Raw genomic sequence first — 22,489 nt, 5'->3', positions numbered from 1 at the left:
TCAGGAGGTTAAGTCGGTTAGCCAGCAGCTTAGTGAGGATTTTACTATCTACGTTTATAAGGGAAAGGGGCCGGTATGAATCGCACTTATTGGCCGGTTTCCCTGGCTTCAGGATGGAATAATAAGGGCCTCTCTCATTGTGGGCGGCAATACCTGAGCCTCAAGAGCCTCCGCATAAACGTCCTGCAGAACAGGGGCCAGCTGGTCTAGGTATACTTTATAAAAGTCGCTTGGGAGTCCGTCTGGCCCCGGCGCCTTCTCGGACCGCAGCTGGAGGACCGCCTCTCTGAGTTCATCATTAGTAAATGGCGCACAGAGAAACTCCCTCTGATTGTCCTCCAAGTATCCCAGCGTGATGTCCCCAAAAAAGCTTGGGAGGTCAAGTGTATTGGTTCCTTTGGATCTATATAGCTCAGCGTAAAAATCAGTAAAGGTCTGCAGTATCTGAGCACTATCCTTGTGGCATTTACCTTCCCCATCCTCTATCCCAAGGATATAACTAGCATACCGGGGCATTCTGATGTCTTGAGCAAGGGCCCTCCCAGGTCTGCCGCCTTCCCCATAGCGCCTTGCCTGCGCGTATTTCCCTCGGAATTTTATCTCTCTTTCTGCCGTCTCCGTGTACTCCGTCAGCGTCTCCCTCATCTTAGCCCTATCTTCCCCCGAGTCAGCCTGCAAGACTTTCGCTTTGAGGGTTTTGAGTTCCCCGTCCAAAAGGTGAAGCCGCCGGCGGATGTCCCTCAAGACCCCAAAACTTTTGGACATGCAAATCCCCCGCATGGTCACTTTAAACGCCTCCCATAGTGTCCCCACCCGTTCGACCGATCCCTTATTCCGTTCGAAGAAATCAGCAATAGCCTCCCCCACTTCCGTTTTAAACACCTCATCCAGCAGCGCCTCGGGGGCAAGTCTCCAACACCTGTGGCCTGCGTCCAGGCTGGGGACAGTAAGCGTGATGCATACAGGGGCATGGTCTCACAACGTCCGGGCCAGATGATCCGCTCCCCGAACCCACAGGCAAGCCCCTCGGGAGCCGAGCCAATAATCCAGCCTTGACCAGGACTCGTGTAACGACGAGTGAAAGGTGCCCTCTCGTTTCTCTGGGTGCCTATATCTCCACAGGTCAACTAAGCCCCCGTCTCCCAGAAGTCCCTGCAATGTGCCCTGGCTTCGCGTGTAGTGATGAGGCGAGTGTGTAGATCGATCCCTGACAGGGTCACTGACCGTGTTGAAGTCACCCGCCCATAACACGTGAGTGGCTCCAATGTCTAGTATCTGTCCCCACAGTGTAGTCAAAGTGTCAGGGCTGTCCGTGTTGGGGCCGTAATAGCTAATTATGACCACCAAGTGAGCCTCTAGCGATCCCCACATCATGCAATATCTGCCCTCTCTGTCCTCTCGCGTTCCTTCAAAACGAAAGGGGGTACACCTCTCTTGAGCAGGATTGCTGTGCCCCGAGCATACGTGGAGTAAGCTGAGAATACTCTATAGGAAGCCCATCTGCTGCCGAAGGTCGGGGGGCATCTAGGGTCAGTGTGTGTCTCCTGAAGTGGCGCTATACTGAGGTCATGTCGGTCTAAGTAAGAGAGAATTTGTCTCTTCTTCCTGGGATCTCGCAGCCCCCGAACATTCCATGACAGGAGCTTCACCGTGTCTCGTCCTGACCCCTCCATGTGTGTATCCTAGTGTAAGACATGATTATGAGTGCAAGCGCTATGTGCGCTACATTTCCCCTTTGTGGCTCACAGCGTACTACAGTGGCAATTGTCCCGGAGCAGTGGTGTGAAAATAGAGCAGCATCTCTAGTACCAATCATACAATGGTCCCCTCCAACTCTCCCTTGAGGCTCTGCCCCCCCCAGCCCTCCCGCCCTACCGACGCACATCAGCACCCCAATTGCGCCGGAATCCGCGAGCCCTCCCCCCTCCCTCCAACCAGTAACATCTGCCAGACGCTAAACAGTGGCATCTAGCAATAACAGGATAGAGAGTCTTGATACTTCCTATCCGTAGGTATTGGGGGACCTCCCTCAGTGGGGTGCTGGTGTGTCTCTTAAACCCTCGCGTCCTTCCAAACAGAGGGACTCCCCGTACCCTCCCCAATGGACCTGGGGCGCAGGAGGGTCAGGGTGGAGGGTGCCCAACCCACGTTAGTTGTGCCCCTGTGAACCCACTTCTTTTTAACAGTCCAGGCAAGCCCATATACAGTGGATCATATCGTGCCTTCTTGTGGGGGGTATTCCCGCCTCAACAGTTATTAACGCAGATCATTCCCAGCCCCGGATACTCATCTGCCAGTAAGTGTGTAGCATTCGATCATCGTCGCTGCCGGTGATGTCTGCGTGGCACGGTTGATGTGGCCGCCCGCAGCAGATTCCCCATGCGTCGCCCCTGTCGCAGAAGGTGTCCAGGGTAGGCCCTCCTGCCATTCATCATGGGCACTCAGTCCGTGCCCAGGAAGGCTTGACTGTAGCAGCCGTGCTCACTATATGCCGCCATCAGTCGTCCTCCCCTGGTGACTGAGATCCTGAGCGCCCGCCAGCGCCGCCGCGCACCGGGGAAGAGCGCTTCAATGACTTGAGAAAGTCCTCCGCTTGGTGCGGGTTGTTGCAAATAACCGTGCGGTCTCGGTGGCATATCCTCAGCTTGGCAGGGTATAATAATGCATACTCCACGTTTGCCTTGCGCAGTTTCTGCTTCACCTGTACATATTTCTTTCGCGCCTCCTGGACGGCTAGTGTGAAGTCCGGGTAAATGGAGAACGGATTTCCTTCAAACTGCAGCTCCGACATGTCTCGCGCTCTCCGCAGGACAGCGTCGCGGTCTCGATAGTTCAGCAGCCTTGCCACTATTGGCCTCGGTGGTGCACCAGCCGGAGGTCACGGGCCTAGGGTTCTGTGCGCCCGTTCAACTATCAACTGCGCTGAGAAATGTTCCGATCCGAGCAAGGAGGTAAGTAGCCGTTCTACATAGTCTTCCATGCGTCCCGTAGCTGTGGTCTCCGGAATGCCTATCAGGCGAATATTGTTCCTTCGACTACGTGCCTCAAGATCCTCGTTCTTGGCCGCAATCACGTTAAGCAGCTTGTCCATTTGCGACACTTGCTTGGCCATATTGGTAGCATTGTCCTCAGTGTCGGTGATTCTCTTCTCAGCCTCTTTAATCTGCTCTTCATGTTTGTCCACTTTCAACACCAGGAAGTCGAGGCGAGTGTTCATGGTGTCTATTTTCCCCGAGAGGGCACTCAAGCTTTGCTGCATCACTGTAAGCATGCTTTTCAATTCTTCGTTAGTGGAGGCTTCTGGAGGATTCTGCGGCGTCGGAGCCGGGACGCCTGGGTCTTCAGCGACAGAGCGCGTGGACGTTTTCTTCTGCTCGAAGGGCAGTTTAGATTGGCGCGCCTCCGCTTTCCCCATGTTTCGCCCCTCACTGATGTATGCGCGATAATGCACCACCGAAACCCACTCCGTATGATCGCGCCGCTCCAGGCGTTACAGCACTTCAATCCGCCCCTCCTCTGCACTCTCCTTCTTCCTATCCTAATATTGTTTCCTGTGCCTGGGCTATGTCCTGTTGTGGCGCTGGTCGGTCTCAGCTCAGTATGCAATTGGAGCTCAATGCAGCAGGATCCCTATCTTCAGTTCGGTATCTAAGGGCTCCTGTCATGCAGTGTTCAGCATATATGAAGGCGCGCCGCCGCCCAATGCCCGGTGTGTGTTTACTCTCTCCCCTGTCCGGGAGCGGCCCCAGCACCACGCAGTCTCCGCCAGTCTCGCAGCCAGGTAGCAGGATGGGCATTCGCCGCTCAGCCAGCAAGGCCAGGCACAGTCTCTCGTTATTAGGCGCCAGCCGCGTCTTACCCGCGGTCGAGGGGGCAGATCCACGCAGCAGCGGCGCTCCTATCGCCGCATCCTCCGGGCCGCAGACTCTGGGCTCTAGTTCTGGGCTGCCACCTTATACAGGGGGGTGGGGGGGGGGGAGGGGATGGCAGCAGCCATGCCCTGGGGGAGCACCAGCACCTCTTCTCGGGTCGCAGTCAGCAGGCGCCGTCACCAGGTCCCGTGTAGAGGCCCGCGACGGCCTTCCCGCGTCACTCCTGTCCTCAGGCCTACCGCCGCATGGCCGCACCGGCATTCGCGTGGAAGCCGCGTCCGCCTCTCGTCACCGGCCGAGGCGGTCGTCTTCCCCCAGGGCTGCTTCCGTAGCGGATATCTCCCGGGCCTCGGCGCGTCAAACTGGCAGCGAGTCCTTAGCCCTCCATGAGGTTCACGGGCATAGTTGTTTCGTCCGTGGGAAGGGGGGCTTTAAGCAAATAATGGATGGATCAGCGGGTCGGGCAGCCAGAGCCTCACTAAAGCGCGGCCATCTTGGTCCGGCGCCACCTAGCGCCCCCAGGGATACACATCTATGCCAGTGAAGACACAGTGCGGCTGCAGCAGAAGGTTAATGACGGATACACATCTATGCCAGTAAAGACACAGTGTGACTGCATAGGAAGGTTAATGATGGATGCACATCTATGCCAGTGAAGACACAGTGCGACTGCAGCGGAAGGTTACTGACAGATGCAAATCTATGCCAGTGAATACACAGTGCGGCTGCAGCCGAAGGTTAATGACGGATACACATCTATGCCAGTAAAGACACAGTGCGACTGCATAGGAAGGTTAATGATGGATGCACATCTATGCCAGTGAAGACACAGTGCGACTGCAGCGGAAGGTTACTGACAGATGCACATCTATGCCAGTGAAGACACAGTGCGTCTGCAGCGGAAGGTTACTGATGGATGCACATCTATGCCAGTGAAGACAGTGCGACTGCAGCGGAAGGTTACTGATGGATGCACATCTATGCCAGTAAAGACACAGTGCAACTGCAGCAGAAAGTTATGCCAGTGAAGACACAGTGCGTCTGCAGCGGAAGGTTACTGATGGATGCACATCTATGCCAGTGAAGACAGTGCGACTGCAGCGGAAGGTTACTGATGGATGCACATCTATGTAAGTGAAGACACAGTGCTACTGCAGCAGGAGATTACGGACGGATGCACATCTATGCCTGTGAAGACACAGTGAGACTGCAGCAGAAGGTTACTGACGGATGCACATTATGCCTGTGAAGACACAGTGCGACTGCAGTGTAAGGTTACTGACAGATGCACATCTATGCCAGTGAAGACAGTGCGTCTGCAGCGGAAGGTCACTGACGGATGCACATCTATGCCAGTGAAGAGACAGTGCGACTGCAGCGGGAGGTTACTGACGGATGCACATCTATGCCAGTGAAGAGACAGTGAAGCTGCAGCAGAAGTTTACTGATGGATATACATCTATGCCAGTAAAGACACAGTGTGACTGCAGTAAAAGGTTACTGACGGATGCACATCTATGTAAGTGAAGACACAGTGCCACTGCAGCAGAAGGTTACTGACGGATGCACATCTATGCCAGTAAAGACACAGTGCGACTGCAGCGGAAGGTTACTGAGGGATGCACATCTATGCCAGTGAAGACACAGTGCGACTGCAGCGGCAGGTTACTGACGGATGCACATCTATGCCAGTGAAGACACAGTGCGAATGCAGAGGAAGGTTACTGATGGAAGCACATTTATGCCAGTGAAGACAGTGCTGCTGCAGTAGGAGGTTACTGACGGATTCACATTTATGGCAGTAAAGACACAGAGCGACTGCAGTGTAAAGTTACTGACGGATGCACATTTATGCCAGTCAAGACACAGTGCGACTGCAGAGGAAGGTTACTGATGGATGCACATTTATGCCAGTGAATCACAGTGCGACTGCAGCGGAAGGTTACTGACGGATGCACATCTATGCCACTGAAGACACAGTGCGACTGCAGCAGAAGGTTACTGACGGATGCACATCTATGCCTGTGAAGACACAGTGCGACTGCAGAGGAAGGTTACTGACGGATGCACATTTTTGCCAGTGAATCACAGTGCGACTGCAGCAGAAGGTTACTGACGGATGCACATCTATGCCAGTAAAGAGACTGTGCAACTGCAGTTGAAAGTCAGTGAAGGAAACACATCTACAGACGTACAAATAGAAACTGCAGCTGGAGGCCAGTGAGGTACTCGCATCTCAACAAGTATAGATAACGGGAGACGGCAGCTGTAGGTTAGTGACGGATGCACATCTATGCCAGTAAAGAGACTGTGCGACTGCAGCTGAAAGTCAGTGAAGGAAACACATCTACAGACGTACAAATAGAAACTGCAGCTGGAGGCCAGTGAGGTACTCGCATCTCAACAAGTATAGATAAGGGGAGACGGCAGCTGTAGGTTACTGACGGATGCACATCTACGCCAGTAAAGAGACTGTGCGACTGCAGCTGAAAGTCAGTGAAGGAAACACATCTACAGACGTACAAATAGAAACTGCAGCTGGAGGCCAGTGAGGTACTCGCATCTCAACAAGAATAGATAAGGGGAGACGGCAGCTGTAGGTTACTGACGGATGCACATCTACGCCAGTAAAGAGACTGTGCGACTGCAGCTGAAAGTCAGTGAAGGAAACACATCTACAGACATACAAATAGAAACTGCAGCTGGAGGCCAGTGAGGTACTTGCATCTCAACAAGTATAGATAAGGGGAGACGGCAGCTGTAGGTTAGTGACAGATGCACATCTATGCCAGCAAAGAGACAGGAAGACTGCATGGGAGCGAATGCATGACACACACTGCTATCTGAAGATACACATATAGTAGTCATATGGTGATGAAGGTTGCAAAGATAAAGGGCGCCTCCAGTCAATGCAAGGAAATTAAATCAGCAGAGGCAACACCTTACAAGACCAGAGAGACCGAGGAGTCAGACTCACATGTTCTGCTTCTGCAGCTGCTGCACCTTCTTCTGCAGCTCCTGGTTCTGCACTGTGCAGGCCGCAACCCTACAGGCAGCAAAGGAAAAGAGGAGAGAAAAGTTATATTTTACTTGAGTAGAGTTTGTAAATGTCAAGTCAAATACAGAATGAAGAGACTTGATCTGGGGTTGGATTGAGAGGCAGCCAAGAAAGGCCCAACAGAGAAACGCAGTCATCAGACAAGGGTACACGATGGCAGCTTTGTAGTTGGCACCTACCGGTGACGCAACAGGTTGACTGACATTGAAGACTTTTGAACACAAATGTTGTCACTTAAAAACCAATGACTTTTGTGGTAGTTACAGAAATGAAAAGATGTGATGAGAATTATTAAGGTAAACAATAGAGCCTGGAGCAAAGTTCTGTGTTAAATGTAACTTGTTAAGCAATAACACCCTAATCCCTGCCATCCAAGTGGGTGTGCAAGAGTAATGAGAGGGGAAATAAAGAAGAACGGTTTAAATAGTGGTGGGGAGGAATCTGTGTGTGCAAGTATTTCAGAGTGGCAGGATGGTTTATTTATCTGAAGCCCCTTTTACAGAGGAGGCGTCTCCCTTTTGGAAGGGGCCACAAGAGGGCACCGAGTGCACCGGTCACAAGAGCAAGAACACTATTTGTGAAGTGGTGGGTATGTGGGTGCTGATCCATAGAATTGTTACCTGCATTCGTCCACCCCCTAAGGTCTGCAAACAGGGACACTGGTACTGTGCAGACCTGCGACCAAAAGGGGATTTCTCCTGGTGCAGACAATGGCGCATGCTCTCCACTTTTTGATTGAGTGCAGAGAACATAGCCACAGAGACAGCTGCAGAGAAGAGCAGAAGATGAGGAGGACAGAAGCTGTTTTATGCACTTGTGGGATGAGGGGCCTACTGAAAAAGGCAGGTGAGGGTGGAAGGGCAAAAACATTTGTCATAATGGGCGATTATTGACATCCACTGTAAGCAACTGGGTCATAAGTTGCGAAGGAAGTGTGTAAATCACAAGAAACGAGTCCGCAATTTTCTTTTTACTGGGAACGAAGTGCTCCACTACAGTGCTGGACTCTCTCAGGGCAGCAAAACAGAGCAGTCGAAAGCCTCCTCAGGAGAGGTGGTGTGGACTAGTAACCCCAACTCATTGGAATGCAACAGCAACACTTAATACATTGTCCAACCAATGCTTTATCTTTTAAAAAAGGAAAAGAACTTTGATTACACACACTACTGAATACTACGTAATAAACTGCAAATATTTACAAGCAGGTAAATTAAAATACCACTGCTGACACCATCATATCAAGTTGCACTCTTAGTGAGTCCTTAACCCTATTATTCCAACACTCCCCACTCCTCCGCCAACATATAAGCAACAACACAATAGAAGTGTTGGTCATTATTGAAGAGGCTGGCCTACTGGCTTTATCAGTGTATCACCCGAGGAGTAAAAACAGCCATGTGGTATAATTCACCAACAGTCATGAGCATTTGTTACACTGTTAAACTTTGCACTGTCATCCCTTACCCTTGGGGAATAAAGTATTGCCTTTAATACATATGTCTCAGAGTCTTTCTTTTACTTTAACCCCTTCAGTGCCCATGACGAGCTGGACTCGTCATGGGCTGCGGTGGCGCTGTGCCCATGACGAGTCCAGCTCGTCATGAACTCCGCCCGCTAATGCAAAGCGCGGCACTGGGCGGGGAAAGGGGCGGGCATGCAAGGGGTTAATTAGACTGCTACTGTAATTGGAGAACCAACCAATAGAGGTCCCCGCACTTCTGAACCTCTTTACAAGGCACAGGCTAGCGTAGTGCTTGCAATGAAAGCAAACCGCACCAGGGCTCACAGATTTAATCCTCTGGGAGAGGCAGAGTTAGGTTTTAAAACAACCTGGGGGATGCTGCACATCATGTAGCCTCTATGCAGGTTTGAAAAGGCTTGGATGGTGTCCTTCCGTGGGGCAGATATTTCCGCCACAGGGCAGGGAGGTATCCTATAAGTACATGGCTGTGCAACATGTTTTCATTTTAAATGTCTGGGTGCCCCGGTCCCACCTGGAGCACTCCCAGCTCTGACTTCCATTATGGGGTTGCAGGGCCTCTGCGGGTGTGCAGCATGGGAGCTGCCTGCAGTTGCTGTGTCTTCTCTTCCACCCATGTGGAGTGCAGGCGGGTTCTGCGCCCTCAGACACAACGGGAGAAGAGGAGATGCTCTGCCTTCACATCAAGGGCTCTGGCCTCCCCGGGAGCAGGATTCGTAAGAGTGCATGGGCATTCCAGGACATGCCTATCTGTCCCGGGGTATGGGGTTCCGCCAGGACGACATTCTCAAACCAGGCCCATTGGGATGGAGTCCCAGTGCAAAGAGCAATCTTGGGGAGGGGCCCCATGCCTATCACCTCCCAGGAGACAGTAATTCATTAAAGCTGTGCCGTCCTCAAGGCCATGGCCCACCAAGAGATATAAAGCAAAGCACCGCGCCTACTGGCCTATAAAAGGATGATTTGCTTGGGAGCTTAATTTTCTGGCTCCCTGCGCCAGACCTGTCATCTGCCTGCACTCTTGAGGCTATTTTCTGCTTTTGTGGGGATAGGGGAAGAGGGGGGCTCTATATCATTTCATCCACAGCCAATAGGCAGACTACCCTCTCTGCCACACTCCCATGGGCCCATGGTCGCCTGGTCACCTTGTAGGGCAACTGTATCAGCAGCTGAGTCAAAGACCAGCAAAGAGAAGGTCCAAGGGGACCATCCAGATTCTTCCAGTTGGTCTATTATGCTCAATTGTTCCTCAGGGGGCATTATGGGGCCAACGCCATTGACCCTGGAGGGGCCCATCCTAGTCCTGAGGGTCAGCTGGAGCCAAAGGGCATCAGGGTGGCACATCACTCCACAGCATTCTGGGACAATCCAGTATATGGAGTTCAAGTTTCCTGTGGAAACAACTCCGTTGAGAGCCTCATTTCCAACCCTAGCTGACACAGTTGCCTGATACCTTTCCACCACAACTTCAAATGCGAGCCCCTCCCGTGTTGGCTCCAGAAGTCTGTCCGCCCTCTTGTTCTGTGGACCTGGCCGAGTAGTGGCAATCTAATTAACAGAAGTAGATTTCCTCCCCGCCCCTTCATTTCCTAGGAACTTGGTCGTTTACTGTTAATTGCTTTATTGTACGGGGAGGCCTTTGACCCTCCTGCTGGAGAGATCAGAATGATTAACTATGCCCATTAAAGGGAGGTGGGGGCAAAGGCTTGGAATCTGGCAGAGCCAGGTAAAGATAACAATTCTTAAAGTGTGATATGGAGTGTAGATATGTTAGGGACTGTAAATCTACACTCGAGGTGCATGTTTACTTCTATATTGGGGTCTCGCTGAACCTAGTAGTCCTAAATTGAGCAAAACTGCACTTTAGTGGAAGTTTTGCTTATAACGTGTAACACAGTGTAAACACTACCGACCGACGCTATAAATGCCCATTGAGGTTATAATGCACAAACAACAAGTTGAGGATGGAATGGTTAAATTAATGTCAGCAACTGGCAATGGCTCGGGCTGCATCTCATTGGAGCAGGGTCAAGACTGATTTGCATATAGCTGGATCCAAACTGAGGTAGGCTGGTGCGCAAAATAACAGTGGATTGGGATGCGGCCCAGATTAATTACCAATGTCTGTGATTAATTTAGGCATTACATCCATCACTTTTTGTGCACTGTAGCAGTGAGGCTATAAGGCCGAATCCAGGTCAGTACCAATCTTTGAAGAGTCACTGAGGTTATAAGGCGTACTCCAGGTCAGTACCAATCTGAAGAGTCACTGAGGTTATAAGGCCTACTCCAGGTCAGTAGCAATCGTTGGAGAGTCCCTTCGGAGACAGGCTACCTGTGCACAGGTACAAGGCCGGTTAAGACAGTAGTCTCACATGTGAAGCCCACACGTGTGTGCTCACATGTTCACCTATAACTCGTCCAGTGCCTTGCATATTAGCTGAGCAGAAGCAGCCTTAGCTGGACACTGGTAGTTAGTGCTCTTAGTCTAGTTACATGTGTGTTTCATATTTAATTATGGACTGTAGAGAAGACTACTGAAATGACAAGCTTGGACTTCACATGTAATCATACAGTACGACGTGTATGAATGTAATGGTCTGGTGTGTAGTATTCTTTTCTGAGGCTGATTCAGTCCTCACATGATGATAAATCATTCAAAAATAACAGCCTAAAATCCTGAGGTGACAATCAACAACCCCAGGGAGGGAGAGTGAGGTAATGATGGACGTAGAGAGGAGCAGAGGGGGGAGGAGGAACAGGGAGACATAGATATTTTTATAGGACCATTTTGCTTCCTGTGGTGTTGGATTATATATGTCAAACTTACACTATGTGTGTAGGAACCAATTCTCGGAGTATAAAAGTCTACTGGCTTCATTTAATGTTTGCCAGAAGAGATACTCTGTAAAAACGTGGCAGCTATCTAGTCCGTCATATAATATTACATTGGCTACAAGCTATAACGCACTTGTAATTCAGAGGATGAGACGAGTCATGTTTGTGAAGGAAAATCTCGTCCACCAAACTCTAAATACAGCCCTAAGTTGTTACAAGTGCATTTTACAAAGCATGAGGGTGAAACTATCTGACTTGCCCAAAACAGAACATTCATTGCTGTCCTAGTTGACTTGGAAAACCAAAGGAAATGATGGACGGAGTGTTGAACATTGCAAGCACTCACCCCCAGTCAACTGATCTGGGTTTAATCCATCACCGTTCTTTAGCCCACTCTGCCACCCCAGTTCAGACATGGCCATATGCAAATCAGTCTGACCCTGTGCCTCATGGGAACAGTCCAGCCCGAACTGCCCAGATCAGTTGACTGGGGGTGAGTGCTTGCAATGTTCAACACTCCGTCCCTCATTTCCTTTGGTTTTGCTAGTTGACTTGGAGTCTGCAAAAGTATTTACACAGACAATTGAGGGCAAGATTGGATGAATGACACAGATAAAATATGTTCCAAAGGGTACACAAACATATCTCACACCCAGTACCTGTTCTCTAGTCCACCCACATAGTCTTTTTTCTTGCGCCGACTCTCTTGGGCGGACTGCTTGTTCCGGATTTTCCTTCTGACTCTCTTTAAGACCCGTTCTTCGGACTGAAAGTAAACACCCGTGTGTTACAAAGTGAAAGAGAGAGTCAAATGAAATGGAGAGCTTTTCGAGACATTTGATGTGGTAACGACCCACTGACGCTTATCAACACCTCCAAACTGCAGCCATTCAAAAACTCGCCAGTCAAAAGATGAATGCAGACAATGTGGAGTCAATGAGTTTGATGTATAAAAGTGAATTTATACACAATGCATTTAAAATTGAACCAATTCAAATTATTAACTCTGGGTTCAATTTCGACCATTCACTTTCATGCTGTAAAATGCAAACCTTTTGTGACAACAGACAATTAAAAAAAAGAAGAAACAAGCACCACCCGGACCACGGACTCTTTATCTGCCATTCTCACCTTTGTCAGGGGGAGGTGTGTAGGTAAAGTGAGTCCCTCCTTCCCCAAAAGCCGCTTCTCCTCTTCTGTAAGGATCAGCTCAGGGAACTCAGCCTACGAAAAAGAATCAAGGACAGCCCGCATGAGTAAGTTCAAAGATGCAGATTGGCTGAGCACATGGTGTACTGGGACTGGTGTGAGTGTGTTCTGGGGTTTGTCGGGCAGTCAGTGTTTTCATGGCACCGTTCTTTGTAGGTAAAGTAATTTTCTACTGGTGTCTTAGGTCCAATAAATTAAGGCCCCAACTAGATAACCTTGTTACTACCTCTAAGCATGTGTTTCACAAGAGGTAGTAAAGTTCAGAACTCAAAGAGGTGGTAAGAGTTGGACACTGAAAAACACAACAAGTAAATAACACTTAATCAGCTCAATGTTAACATTACATTTCACAAAGTATCAAGTCTATGCAAGTTGTTTAAAATATTTTGTTTCCCACAACCATGCATGCAATTCTAAAATTATCTTTCATGTTTCAAAAGGATGTTTTAGGTTTGAAATGTTCAGAGAAAAATAGGAGGACTAACATGTTACTGTAGCTCTTGGAATATAAGTACAAGGAGGCTAATATTCTTTGTGTAAAAACTTCTGAAAGGGTGGTCAAGAACATTTGTGTGTAATGTTTGCATTTAAGATACTTCAATTATCAAAACTTCTATGTTACTATCTAATAAGGATAATAAAACAATGATAAATAATCGCAGCGGTCTCATTTTCTAAGAATGGGTTTTTGTTTTTTACTGGCACTGGGCTGCAGTCCAGGTTTATAGCTTGAATTGCCCAAAATTCAAAACGAACAATCAGGACATGAGAATAGCAGACCGTATGCTTGCAATAGATGACCCAGAAGCGATTCTCCAAGAAATATGAATTATATAGTATCAAAGAAAAGGGACAGAAAAGAGATAACAGGCAAATGTGGAGCATGGAAAAGGCAAAAACTCACATCCGAAGGGCATTTCAGTTCACCTGGCTTGGTAGCAGTGTTTTTTTGAGAAGCTTCAGTTAAGGAAGCAGATTGTAAACAGGTCAGACTATGTAGTGACATTTCACGCAGCTATGCATACCTGATTTGGATACTTGGAAGTGTAGTCATCTGAGCAAACTGTAATGGGAGAACTGGAGTCCATCTCTTCTGTCATGTCAGGCACCCAGGGTTCTGGGAAAGGAAACAAGACTGAAAAAGTGAGTAACCACTACATATGTACAATACTACATCATGCACATACTTAACAAGAGTGAAAGAAGTGAACTAAAAGATCCACTGAACAGAAACCTCCCACCAGCTCTTCCCGTCACACCCTACTACCAATCATAAGATACCATCCAATCCAGTGCAAATACCAATCTAGAGCGTCCCTGCAGAAGCTAAAACTGAGCTACTAAACGGCATAATATCCTTCCAAGCATGTTCCACTATCCAGTCCTAGTACCGCTCTCCACTCAAGCATCACACGACTAACCCTCGCCAAGATACACTTATTTAATCAAAATCTAGCATTCCACTCCACCACTCGGAACAACACTGACATTATTAGTCCCTGTACAAGCTTGTACTATTATATTCCAGCACTGGCGTATCCTTCCCTACGTACACTCTCATTCAATAACAGTACAGAACTCCATTCACGGACTTATCGCCACACTCTACCACCCCGCCCAGTGCACTCTTACTCACCTACGAGACTCCCATCATTACGCTCTGATTCCCACCCAAGAATTACCTCCTAAGGAATCACAAAAATTCTCTCACCCGTCCTTTCTCATCATACCTCAAATTAATTCCAAAATTCTCATACTGAAAATGCTGCTCCACAAAGACATGCAATAACCCCGCAAACCCTTATCAATCACACTCACAACACACTGACACATATTCAAATATTGCAAGTGCCAACATACTCACCAAAAACCTTCCTTCCAGCGCAATCAAAACTGATCACGCAAGACCCATTTATACACAGTCCCCTCCCAATCACTAAGCGGCCATTACACAGACTGGCAGACCTGCTCTCTTCACAGTCCCAAACATTCCATCATGTAAATGGCAAAACAAACTCATGCCTAGCCACCCCCCGGACTCCCAGCCTTCTCTGAAGACACCCAGTCATTGACCCAATACTGCTCTTTGACAGGAAATACAGAGATTGTTAGACCAACACAGCAAATCTACTAAAAGTCTAAAATCATACAGGACTTTTAACCATAAAACATTCAACTAAAGGGACACTGAAGGCCTTGCCTTTACTCAGTCGCTCATACCACGGTGAAGGTATAAACTCAGGATCCCAGCCTTACCTAGATCAATGAAGACATCTCCTTCAGACGTCTCCGATCGCACACTCTCAAGGACAGATTCTTCCGCATCCTGCAAGTCCTGGTGAAGCGAGTATGTATGATCGAACTGCACAATCTCAGAATTTCTAGGGCTGTCCAAGACGCCACAGATTTTGGGACTGGATGAGGGAGACGTTTCCCATGCGTTCGGACTGCAAAAAGGTAGATTGTCCTCAGATATGCCACTGTCACTTCCTGGAGGAGAGTGCTGTTGTGTGACGCCCAAGTCATCTTCAAAGGGCCCTAGTATAGAGCTGAGAAAATCTTCCATGTCATTCTTAGTCAACATCTGCAAAAAACAAAAAGAATTCATGGTTTTGTTGTGCATCTGATAACCCTCAGCTCTTCACTGAACCCGAACAGCAGCCCTGCATAGTACAACGCATCAGGCGTTAGACAAACGCATTTTAATGTGGTGGTCCGCATCACTGCATTAAAATGCATTAGTCACATATTTTGACCACCACAGCACTGAGGGTGAAGCAGGTAAGTGCCCGCGACTGTCGGAGCTGCAATTACAGCAGCACGGCATCCAGTGGTCAATGAGGGATGGGGCCGCCATGGCGGGGCTGCACAGTCGGCTTCTGTGAGAGGGCAGCTCTAAGATGACGGGAGCAGAGCCCTTAGTCGGCCCACGGAGTCGCGGCATGCCACCTGCTCTCTCATCACAGTCTCTGTGTATCCTGGCACTTCTAGCCTTCCAAGGGACTGTCGCCCAAGCCCCAGCACAGCAACCACCTGCTGCCAATGGAGAGTGGCGGTGGTGAGGCGATCACTAGGATTAATTAAAGTGTGCAGAAGCAAGAGTGACGTGTAGCGTGGACCAGATGTGATTCAACACGAGAGGAAGCTTCCAGTGCCTGGACGCACACTCCCCGGTCTAGTACCGGAAAGGACCCAATCTGCGGTGAGTCCAAGGGTGCCCTGTGGGTGAGGGCTTCACCTCTGTTCCCTGCAAGCGAGGAGGATATTTAGAGCATCTCACAGCGAAGGTTACACAGGACCACCAAGCTGCTGAAGCGCCACCTCTCTTGCATTCACAGATTCATCCATTAGAATACAGGGGCTGCCTACCCTGTTTTCAGCCCCCCGTTTTCATGCACCATCTCTAGGGTTTCAGAAAGGACAACATTGCAATTTATTATTGAAGAACACGGAAAACCCACAGCCAAGGAATCTGCAGTGGAGTCAGATGTGAAATACGTGTCCAAAGCAGAACATGTTCAATTGGTGCACACCGCATCATGTACAACACAGCTCTAAAGCCATATATGTGTCACAGTAAACCTGCAGTAGTCTCACACTACAACTGCTCTCTCTCAGAGACAAGAGAACACGTCCCACCAACTTCACAACACCCTTTTGTGCACAACATAGATCCAAACTCCTATGGGTCACAGCGGCCCTACCCCGAGCTAAATAATTACAGGAAGATACTGGTATAATGTGATGTAATGTTACTGCTGCTCAAGTAAAGCCCCCAATTCCTTCGGGTCGAGTTTCAGCTGCACAAAACTGCAACTATGTGCTACAATTTGAGAGCATGGAGTAGCTAAGTTGCCTCTAGAGTCTCTAGGGGCCCAGCGCACTGCACACCTGCTCATAGCCGATCAGCTGTGGTCATCAGAATTCAGCCAGGAAAGAAAACACACAATCAGCCCCTTCCCGTATCGACTTGTGGCATAAGAGTGGATGCTACAGCAGTCTGGCAGGACCTCTCATGATCACCTGGTATGAAGGCCTTCCGAAAACTGTGGGCAATTCATGGAGTTGATCCAGAGTTGACCAATGACTTTTAGCCTACATGGGGCACTTTCCAACACTCCGAGACATAACCAGTCTAAACCAGCATAATGAAAATACATCAACTCAAGACTATAGGTTTATTCTACACGTCTATTGTCAAACTTTGAAACGTAGATATCGCGTATCTTGTGGAAGACTTGTGCCCCCTTATGTCATAGAAAAGTCACTGTTTAGATGAATTGACTCTTTTACAAGTTGTGCAAAAGATAATGCTATGCTGAATGTGGACCAAAGGCCAAGGCTAAGTCAACCGGTTCAAGATGGAGCCTGGCTTTGTGAGTTTTACGACAGATGCACTGTACTTGGTGTGAGTTATGGTTTGCGTGGCAGGTGTGCACGGCGGCTAACCCTGCTTCGTATGACTATCAGTCTGCTGTACAGTCACCCGGCAGCTGCACATACAGTTTTCAAGTAGAACCCAACTCTGGCATCACAACTCGAATGCAAATCCATCAAATGGTGCTAAGGATGTTAGTCAATCAAAGCTTTTTCGACCCCATACCAAAACAAAGCTAACTATGTAAACCCCGACGCACTTAGTTCAGATTTGTCAAACTTATTAGAACACTTCTTGATTCCCCATCTGCCTTCAATTTAACCATGCCCCATTGATGGGTCTGCAGAGAATTCAACATACCACAAGCATGCCAAAAAAGCTAAGTGTCTGGCACTTTTTGCGCACATTGATGAAATACCACTAAAATGATTACCAAATCAAATATTTTTCCCCCGCTCCCTTTCTTTTATTTCCATAAAACATAGGATACCCGCGATGGGTTGATGCAGATCAACTAGACAGCACCAAAGTTATTAGCAGATGGACATGTTTCTGCTCCCATTTTAACTTTGCCACCCCTTGCTGAAACTGCTGACCTGATTTACAGCAAACCTAGCAAGACACTCTTCTGCATAAAGTTCTAGTTTGAAGTCAAGTTTAGTGCATTCTGTTCGGTCTTTTTTCTGTAGCAGAGAGCAAAGATTCCTAATGGAGCTGAAATACTTTTTTAGAATTCTTTTTTTTTTTTTAATACTTCTCATTTTTCTCTCTCCGCTGGTAGGGTCTGCACAAAATGTGATAAGTCAAACCTAAATCGATCACATTTTGGAAATTTTTGCACAAAATAACACCTACGTTATATGCAAAGGCAAAATATTGTTTCAATGGAAACTGCGACTTGACCTTAAACACAGAGTCACTATCGCTGAATGTCTAATATGCAGATGTTCAGATTGCAATAAGATATTTATTGCTACTGCTGGGTAAGGAGATCGGTCAGGACTCACGCAATGCGAAGCCTAGAATGGTTCCTGATCCACCTCCCCTCCACGAGTATGGTTTATACCATCCTGTCCTTTCATGATTGTTAGTTACTCACATAGTTATTTAAGCAACTCCAAGTATAACGTAACTGCATAGGCCGCGAACGTGAAACATTTAAGTTACAGAAGATGACCATCGCCCATAGGACCCTGGAGATGCAGATGTACATGGCAAAATCATGGGATCAACTGTTAAACAGTAGTAACAAATTCAAGGAGGGGGGAGCACACCATCTCATTCCAGCACAGATCACACCTTTGCATTCTGGTAAATGCAGTACGCTTACTTCACAGTTGCTGTAGTTTTTCACCAAAGTTGGTGCAGGTAGTGCTGTTATCACTAGAAACGCGTTTCTGGGTTTTGTAGTAACAAACGACTGAAAGTGTATTTGTTGGTACACTTGTTCCAAATAACATGTTTAATTTACCCACATGTATTTTCACTGGCATTGAATGTAGAGAGAGGTTTCAATGGCACAGATACAAACTCATATTTATCATGAAGACGTCTTTGCCAAGGAGCGACCCAAAACACTTCTGTACCGTGGTGTCAGTGCACAGAAGCCGACAGGAGCTTAACAATGCTCCACCAAACAGCAGAAAATGAAGCCAAACAACAACGCCACCAAAGCACACACACTGCGGCTTTTTTCCTGGATAAGAAAATCAAGCTCGAATGTGAATGGTGTACTGTTCTCTTTTAATTCATGAATGATTCAGAGTACATCGTTATTCAACAACTGGGAAATGCTGAGAACAAAAAGAAACTGTAGTGACAAAGGGAAACCGAACCAAGAATTGGATAGGGTGGAACGTAGATTTACTGAAAGAGGGTTCATCAAGGACGTACTAATACAAGCATGACGCAAACGCACAAATGTAAAGCGCGAGAGCCTACTGGTCACGAATAAGAAGAAAACAAAGAAGAGAAAGATAACATTCATTACACCCTATCTATCGCGGAGTGCTGAAGGACATAGAATTTTATCAAAACATTGGCACTTGCTGATCCATGATGACATCTTAGAGGAGGTAATTGGGGATAGACCAATAATCACACAAGGCAGTGGGAAAACATTGAAACAATTCCTCTGTCCAAGTTATGTACCACCGCAAAAAAGAGGCCCTTGGTTACCATCTCCTCCAAAAGGCTCTACAAATGTGGCTCATGTTGTATCTGCTGCTTTGCCTCATACAAAACCACAACATTTATGTATAATACGCATAAAATGTACACCATTTATAAGTTCATTAATTGCAATACAAAGTATATGGTTTACTGTATAAAATGTATATGTGACCAGATCTACATAGGCAGCACTGTGATACCACGGACGGAAAGAATACAAGAACACATGGGAGCCATCAGAAACAACACTGCATACCACCCAATAGCCACACTTTTCAACACGGTGCACAAGACAAAGGAATTAATGAACATTAGCTTTCATGGTACTGATGTGGTAGGTCCTCTACCCAGGGGTGGGGAAAGAATGCTTGGACTTAGACAGTTGGAAAGCAACTGGATCATTAAACTAAGGGAGGTAGGATAGGGTATGAATGTAGACAAGGAATTACATGTCATTACAGACTGGACTGTCACGCTAACGCTGTCATTCCAAATTTATTGCCGCTTGTTGTTATTTTCGCCGAGTTTTTAGCTTTGTAATATGTGAACTTGTTGTGTTTTTAAAGTGCATAAATAACGCGTTCCTGTCTCCCCTAACGCCCGCATTGCTTGCACATTAAATTGTTTGCACAAACTCACCATTTGGGTGTTTTCGCGCTGCCTCACTCCCGACCGCCATTTTGGGTGTGGGTCTGAAACGCTCCCACGACGCTTCCGGGGCTAGCGCTCTAGTCTGGATGAGCACCCCTTGCCATACGCTATTTAGGGCACTATAATGGTCGCGCGCAGCGCACGCGCACTGCGTCGCGCCAGAGGAAAGCCCGTCTGTGCCCGTCCGGGCCAGGGGGCCACCCCCCCTGGTCGACCACGTATATACTCGCCCGATACCCTCAGGTCCCTTAACACAGGTAATACGATGTTAGATGGGATAAGCCACGCCACACTACAATCAGAGGCTTTGCTGCAGGGAGAGAATGTACTTACCCGTACCAGGACTCAAGGCCTAATAATTGCTACATTAAATACACGCTCCCTGCAAAAGCATCACTTAGAGGTATTCTCACTTCTGGCCGAGGGCGAGATTGACATCCTTGCTCTCTCAGAGACATGGCTGGGTACGTCATCGACACCGGACGTTCTAGCAGCCCTGCCTCCTGATTTTGATGCATTTTGGTACAATCGCCCTAAGGAAATCAGGGGGGGGGGGTGTGGCCATCTTGTTTAAAAAGAGTCTTAAAGTGACACAGATGATAGCAGAAAATTGTGATTGCGCAGAGCTGCTAGGGATAAAAAATATCACTTAAATCCTCATGCATCCTGCTGTTGCTAGTATATCGCCCACCCCAGAGTTCACCTGATTTTAATGATATCTTCTTTAAACTTCTGACAGATTTGACCTCTAGATATATGTCCCTTATTGTGGTAGGCGACTTTAATTACCACTGGGATAAGGTTCCCAGAGAGCCCACGGAGACAGAGTTTGAAACTAATCTCTCTGCTCTTAATCTACAACAACTAGTAACGGGTCCTACCCATGTGAAGGGCCACACACTGGACCTCGTTTGGTCCTCCCTGTCCTCTATGGAAATAACTGAAGTCGGTCCTTGTATTTGGTCAGACCATTCCTTAATCAAGTGCTGGGTTCCGGGAGATCCCTCGCCGGCTGCCTCAAAGCAAACGAGGAGGAAAGTTAGATCTTGGAAGAAGATTGAGGCTGTTTCCTTAATCTCGACCCTGCTTTCCTCTCCTCTCCCTAAGATGACACAGAAGAACCTGGACTCTGATACTACTGCCCTGATGACCTGGATCCGGTCTGCTCTAGATAAGCTTGCCCCGGAGCGATTGGAGAGGACCAGAACAAAGGGAAAGGGAGCCCCATGGTTTGACGTCTCGCTCAAGGAAAAGAAGCAAGCCCTTCGCAAGGCGGAGCGAAGGTGGAGACTCAACTACTGTCCAGCAGAATCATTAACCTTTAAATCACTTCTGGCCAGTTATAAGATGGACATTCTGGCGAGGAAATCCACCTATTATGAGAATAGAATTAGGGAGGCCACAAACAAACAAAGGGAGACCTTTGTGATTTTAAGGGAACTTACGCAGCTAGGCGAGAAAAGGCTTGCAGATGATCAACCTGATTGCAAGACCTTTCAAGGCTTTTTCCTTCAGAAAGTTCAGGACATCTTGACAGATATCACCACGATTCCAGCCGGATTGTCTCTGCTATCCTGCTCAGATAGTCAGCTGGAAACCGGGGTCTTGAATAGTTTCCCTTATATTGATGAAACGCAACTGGTGGAGCTTGTCGGCCATGTTAAATCAGGCTCCAGCACAGATCCTTGTCCCCCCAAAATGTTTAAATTGGCCTTGCCTGGTATTCAGCCTCAGTTGTTGAGCCTACTGAATGCCTCACTAGAAGCGGGCTACCTCCCAACCCAGTTGAAGGAAGCTAGAGTCTCCCCTCTCCTTAAGAAAGTGGGAGCCAATGCTAAGGTATTGAAAAACTATAGGCCTATCTCCCAGCTGCCACTCCTGAGTAAGATCCTAGAAAAACACGTCCTGAACACCTTAGCCAGCTATTTGGAGGAACACCATCTACTCCATGCCAGGCAGGCTGGGTTCTGGCCACAGCATAGTACAGAACTAGTTATGGCCACGGTCATTGATGAGCGGAGAGTCAGAGCTGACAAGAAACAACCATGCGCTTTGATTCTACTAGACCTGTCGGCAGCATTTGATACGGTCAGCCACACCATCTTGCTGGACCGTATCGCTAAGCTGGGGATAACTGGACAGGCGCTCAAGTGGCTAGAATCCTTCCTGTCAGGACGTTCTCAGAGGGTCCAGATGGGGGACCAGCTGTCTGGGATTAATGAGGTGACATGGGGCGTGCCCCAGGGGTCTGCACTCTCCCCCTTACTTTTTAACATCTACCTACAACCGCTGATGGAGGAACTCTCGCGTAGGAATTGTGAAATCTTTAACTACGCAGATGATACTCAGCTGCTGGTGCAGCTAGAAGAAACAAAGGAGGCTCAGGAATCAGTGAGGAACTTGCTCAGATTCACGGTCAATTGGATGACCAACAACCTTTTGAAGGTGAATGCTGAGAAAACGGAGGTACTGGTGCTTACCAACCAGGCTAATCCTTGGGGTGATCTGTACTGGCCCCCTGAATTAGGAAAAACTCCCTCTCCCGGTACGGTGGTAAAGAGTCTAGGCCTAAAGATTGATGCAGATCTTACCATGGCCCCTCAAGTTTCGGCTGTGGTGGGCTCCTGTACGGGTGTAATGAGGCAATTACACAAGCTGACTCCCATTCTCTCAGCCTCCACCCTACAAACCATCGTCTCTGCCACAGTCATCTCGAGGCTAGACTATGGCAACGCTCTGTATCTTGGTTTGTCACAGGAGTTGCTGAGGAAGCTGCAGGTCTTGCAGAATGATGCAGCCAGGTTGATTTTTTCTCTACCGAGAAACTCCCA

At 48.2% G+C, this 22,489-nt stretch overlaps 1 protein-coding gene across 1 annotated transcript in view; it reads right to left on the bottom strand.

Annotated features, from left to right (window-relative positions):
* Positions 1-22,489, bottom strand: part of LOC146863631 (cyclic AMP-responsive element-binding protein 3-like) — a 78,672-nt gene that overhangs the window by 14,276 nt on the left and 41,907 nt on the right. The window contains exons 3-7 of the mRNA XM_085627694.1: positions 14,714-15,041; positions 13,483-13,574; positions 12,380-12,472; positions 11,908-12,014; positions 6,850-6,918 (exon numbers count right to left, since the gene is read on the bottom strand). Of these exons, the coding sequence (XP_085483820.1) occupies positions 6,850-6,918; positions 11,908-12,014; positions 12,380-12,472; positions 13,483-13,574; positions 14,714-15,041 (689 nt within the window). The remainder of the gene's footprint in view (positions 1-6,849; positions 6,919-11,907; positions 12,015-12,379; positions 12,473-13,482; positions 13,575-14,713; positions 15,042-22,489) is intronic.

Source organism: Triturus cristatus, chromosome 2_1, assembly GCF_964204655.1.
Source record: "Triturus cristatus chromosome 2_1, aTriCri1.1, whole genome shotgun sequence".
NCBI lineage: Eukaryota > Metazoa > Chordata > Amphibia > Caudata > Salamandridae > Triturus > Triturus cristatus.
This window is presented reverse-complemented; position numbering and strand designations above follow the sequence as displayed.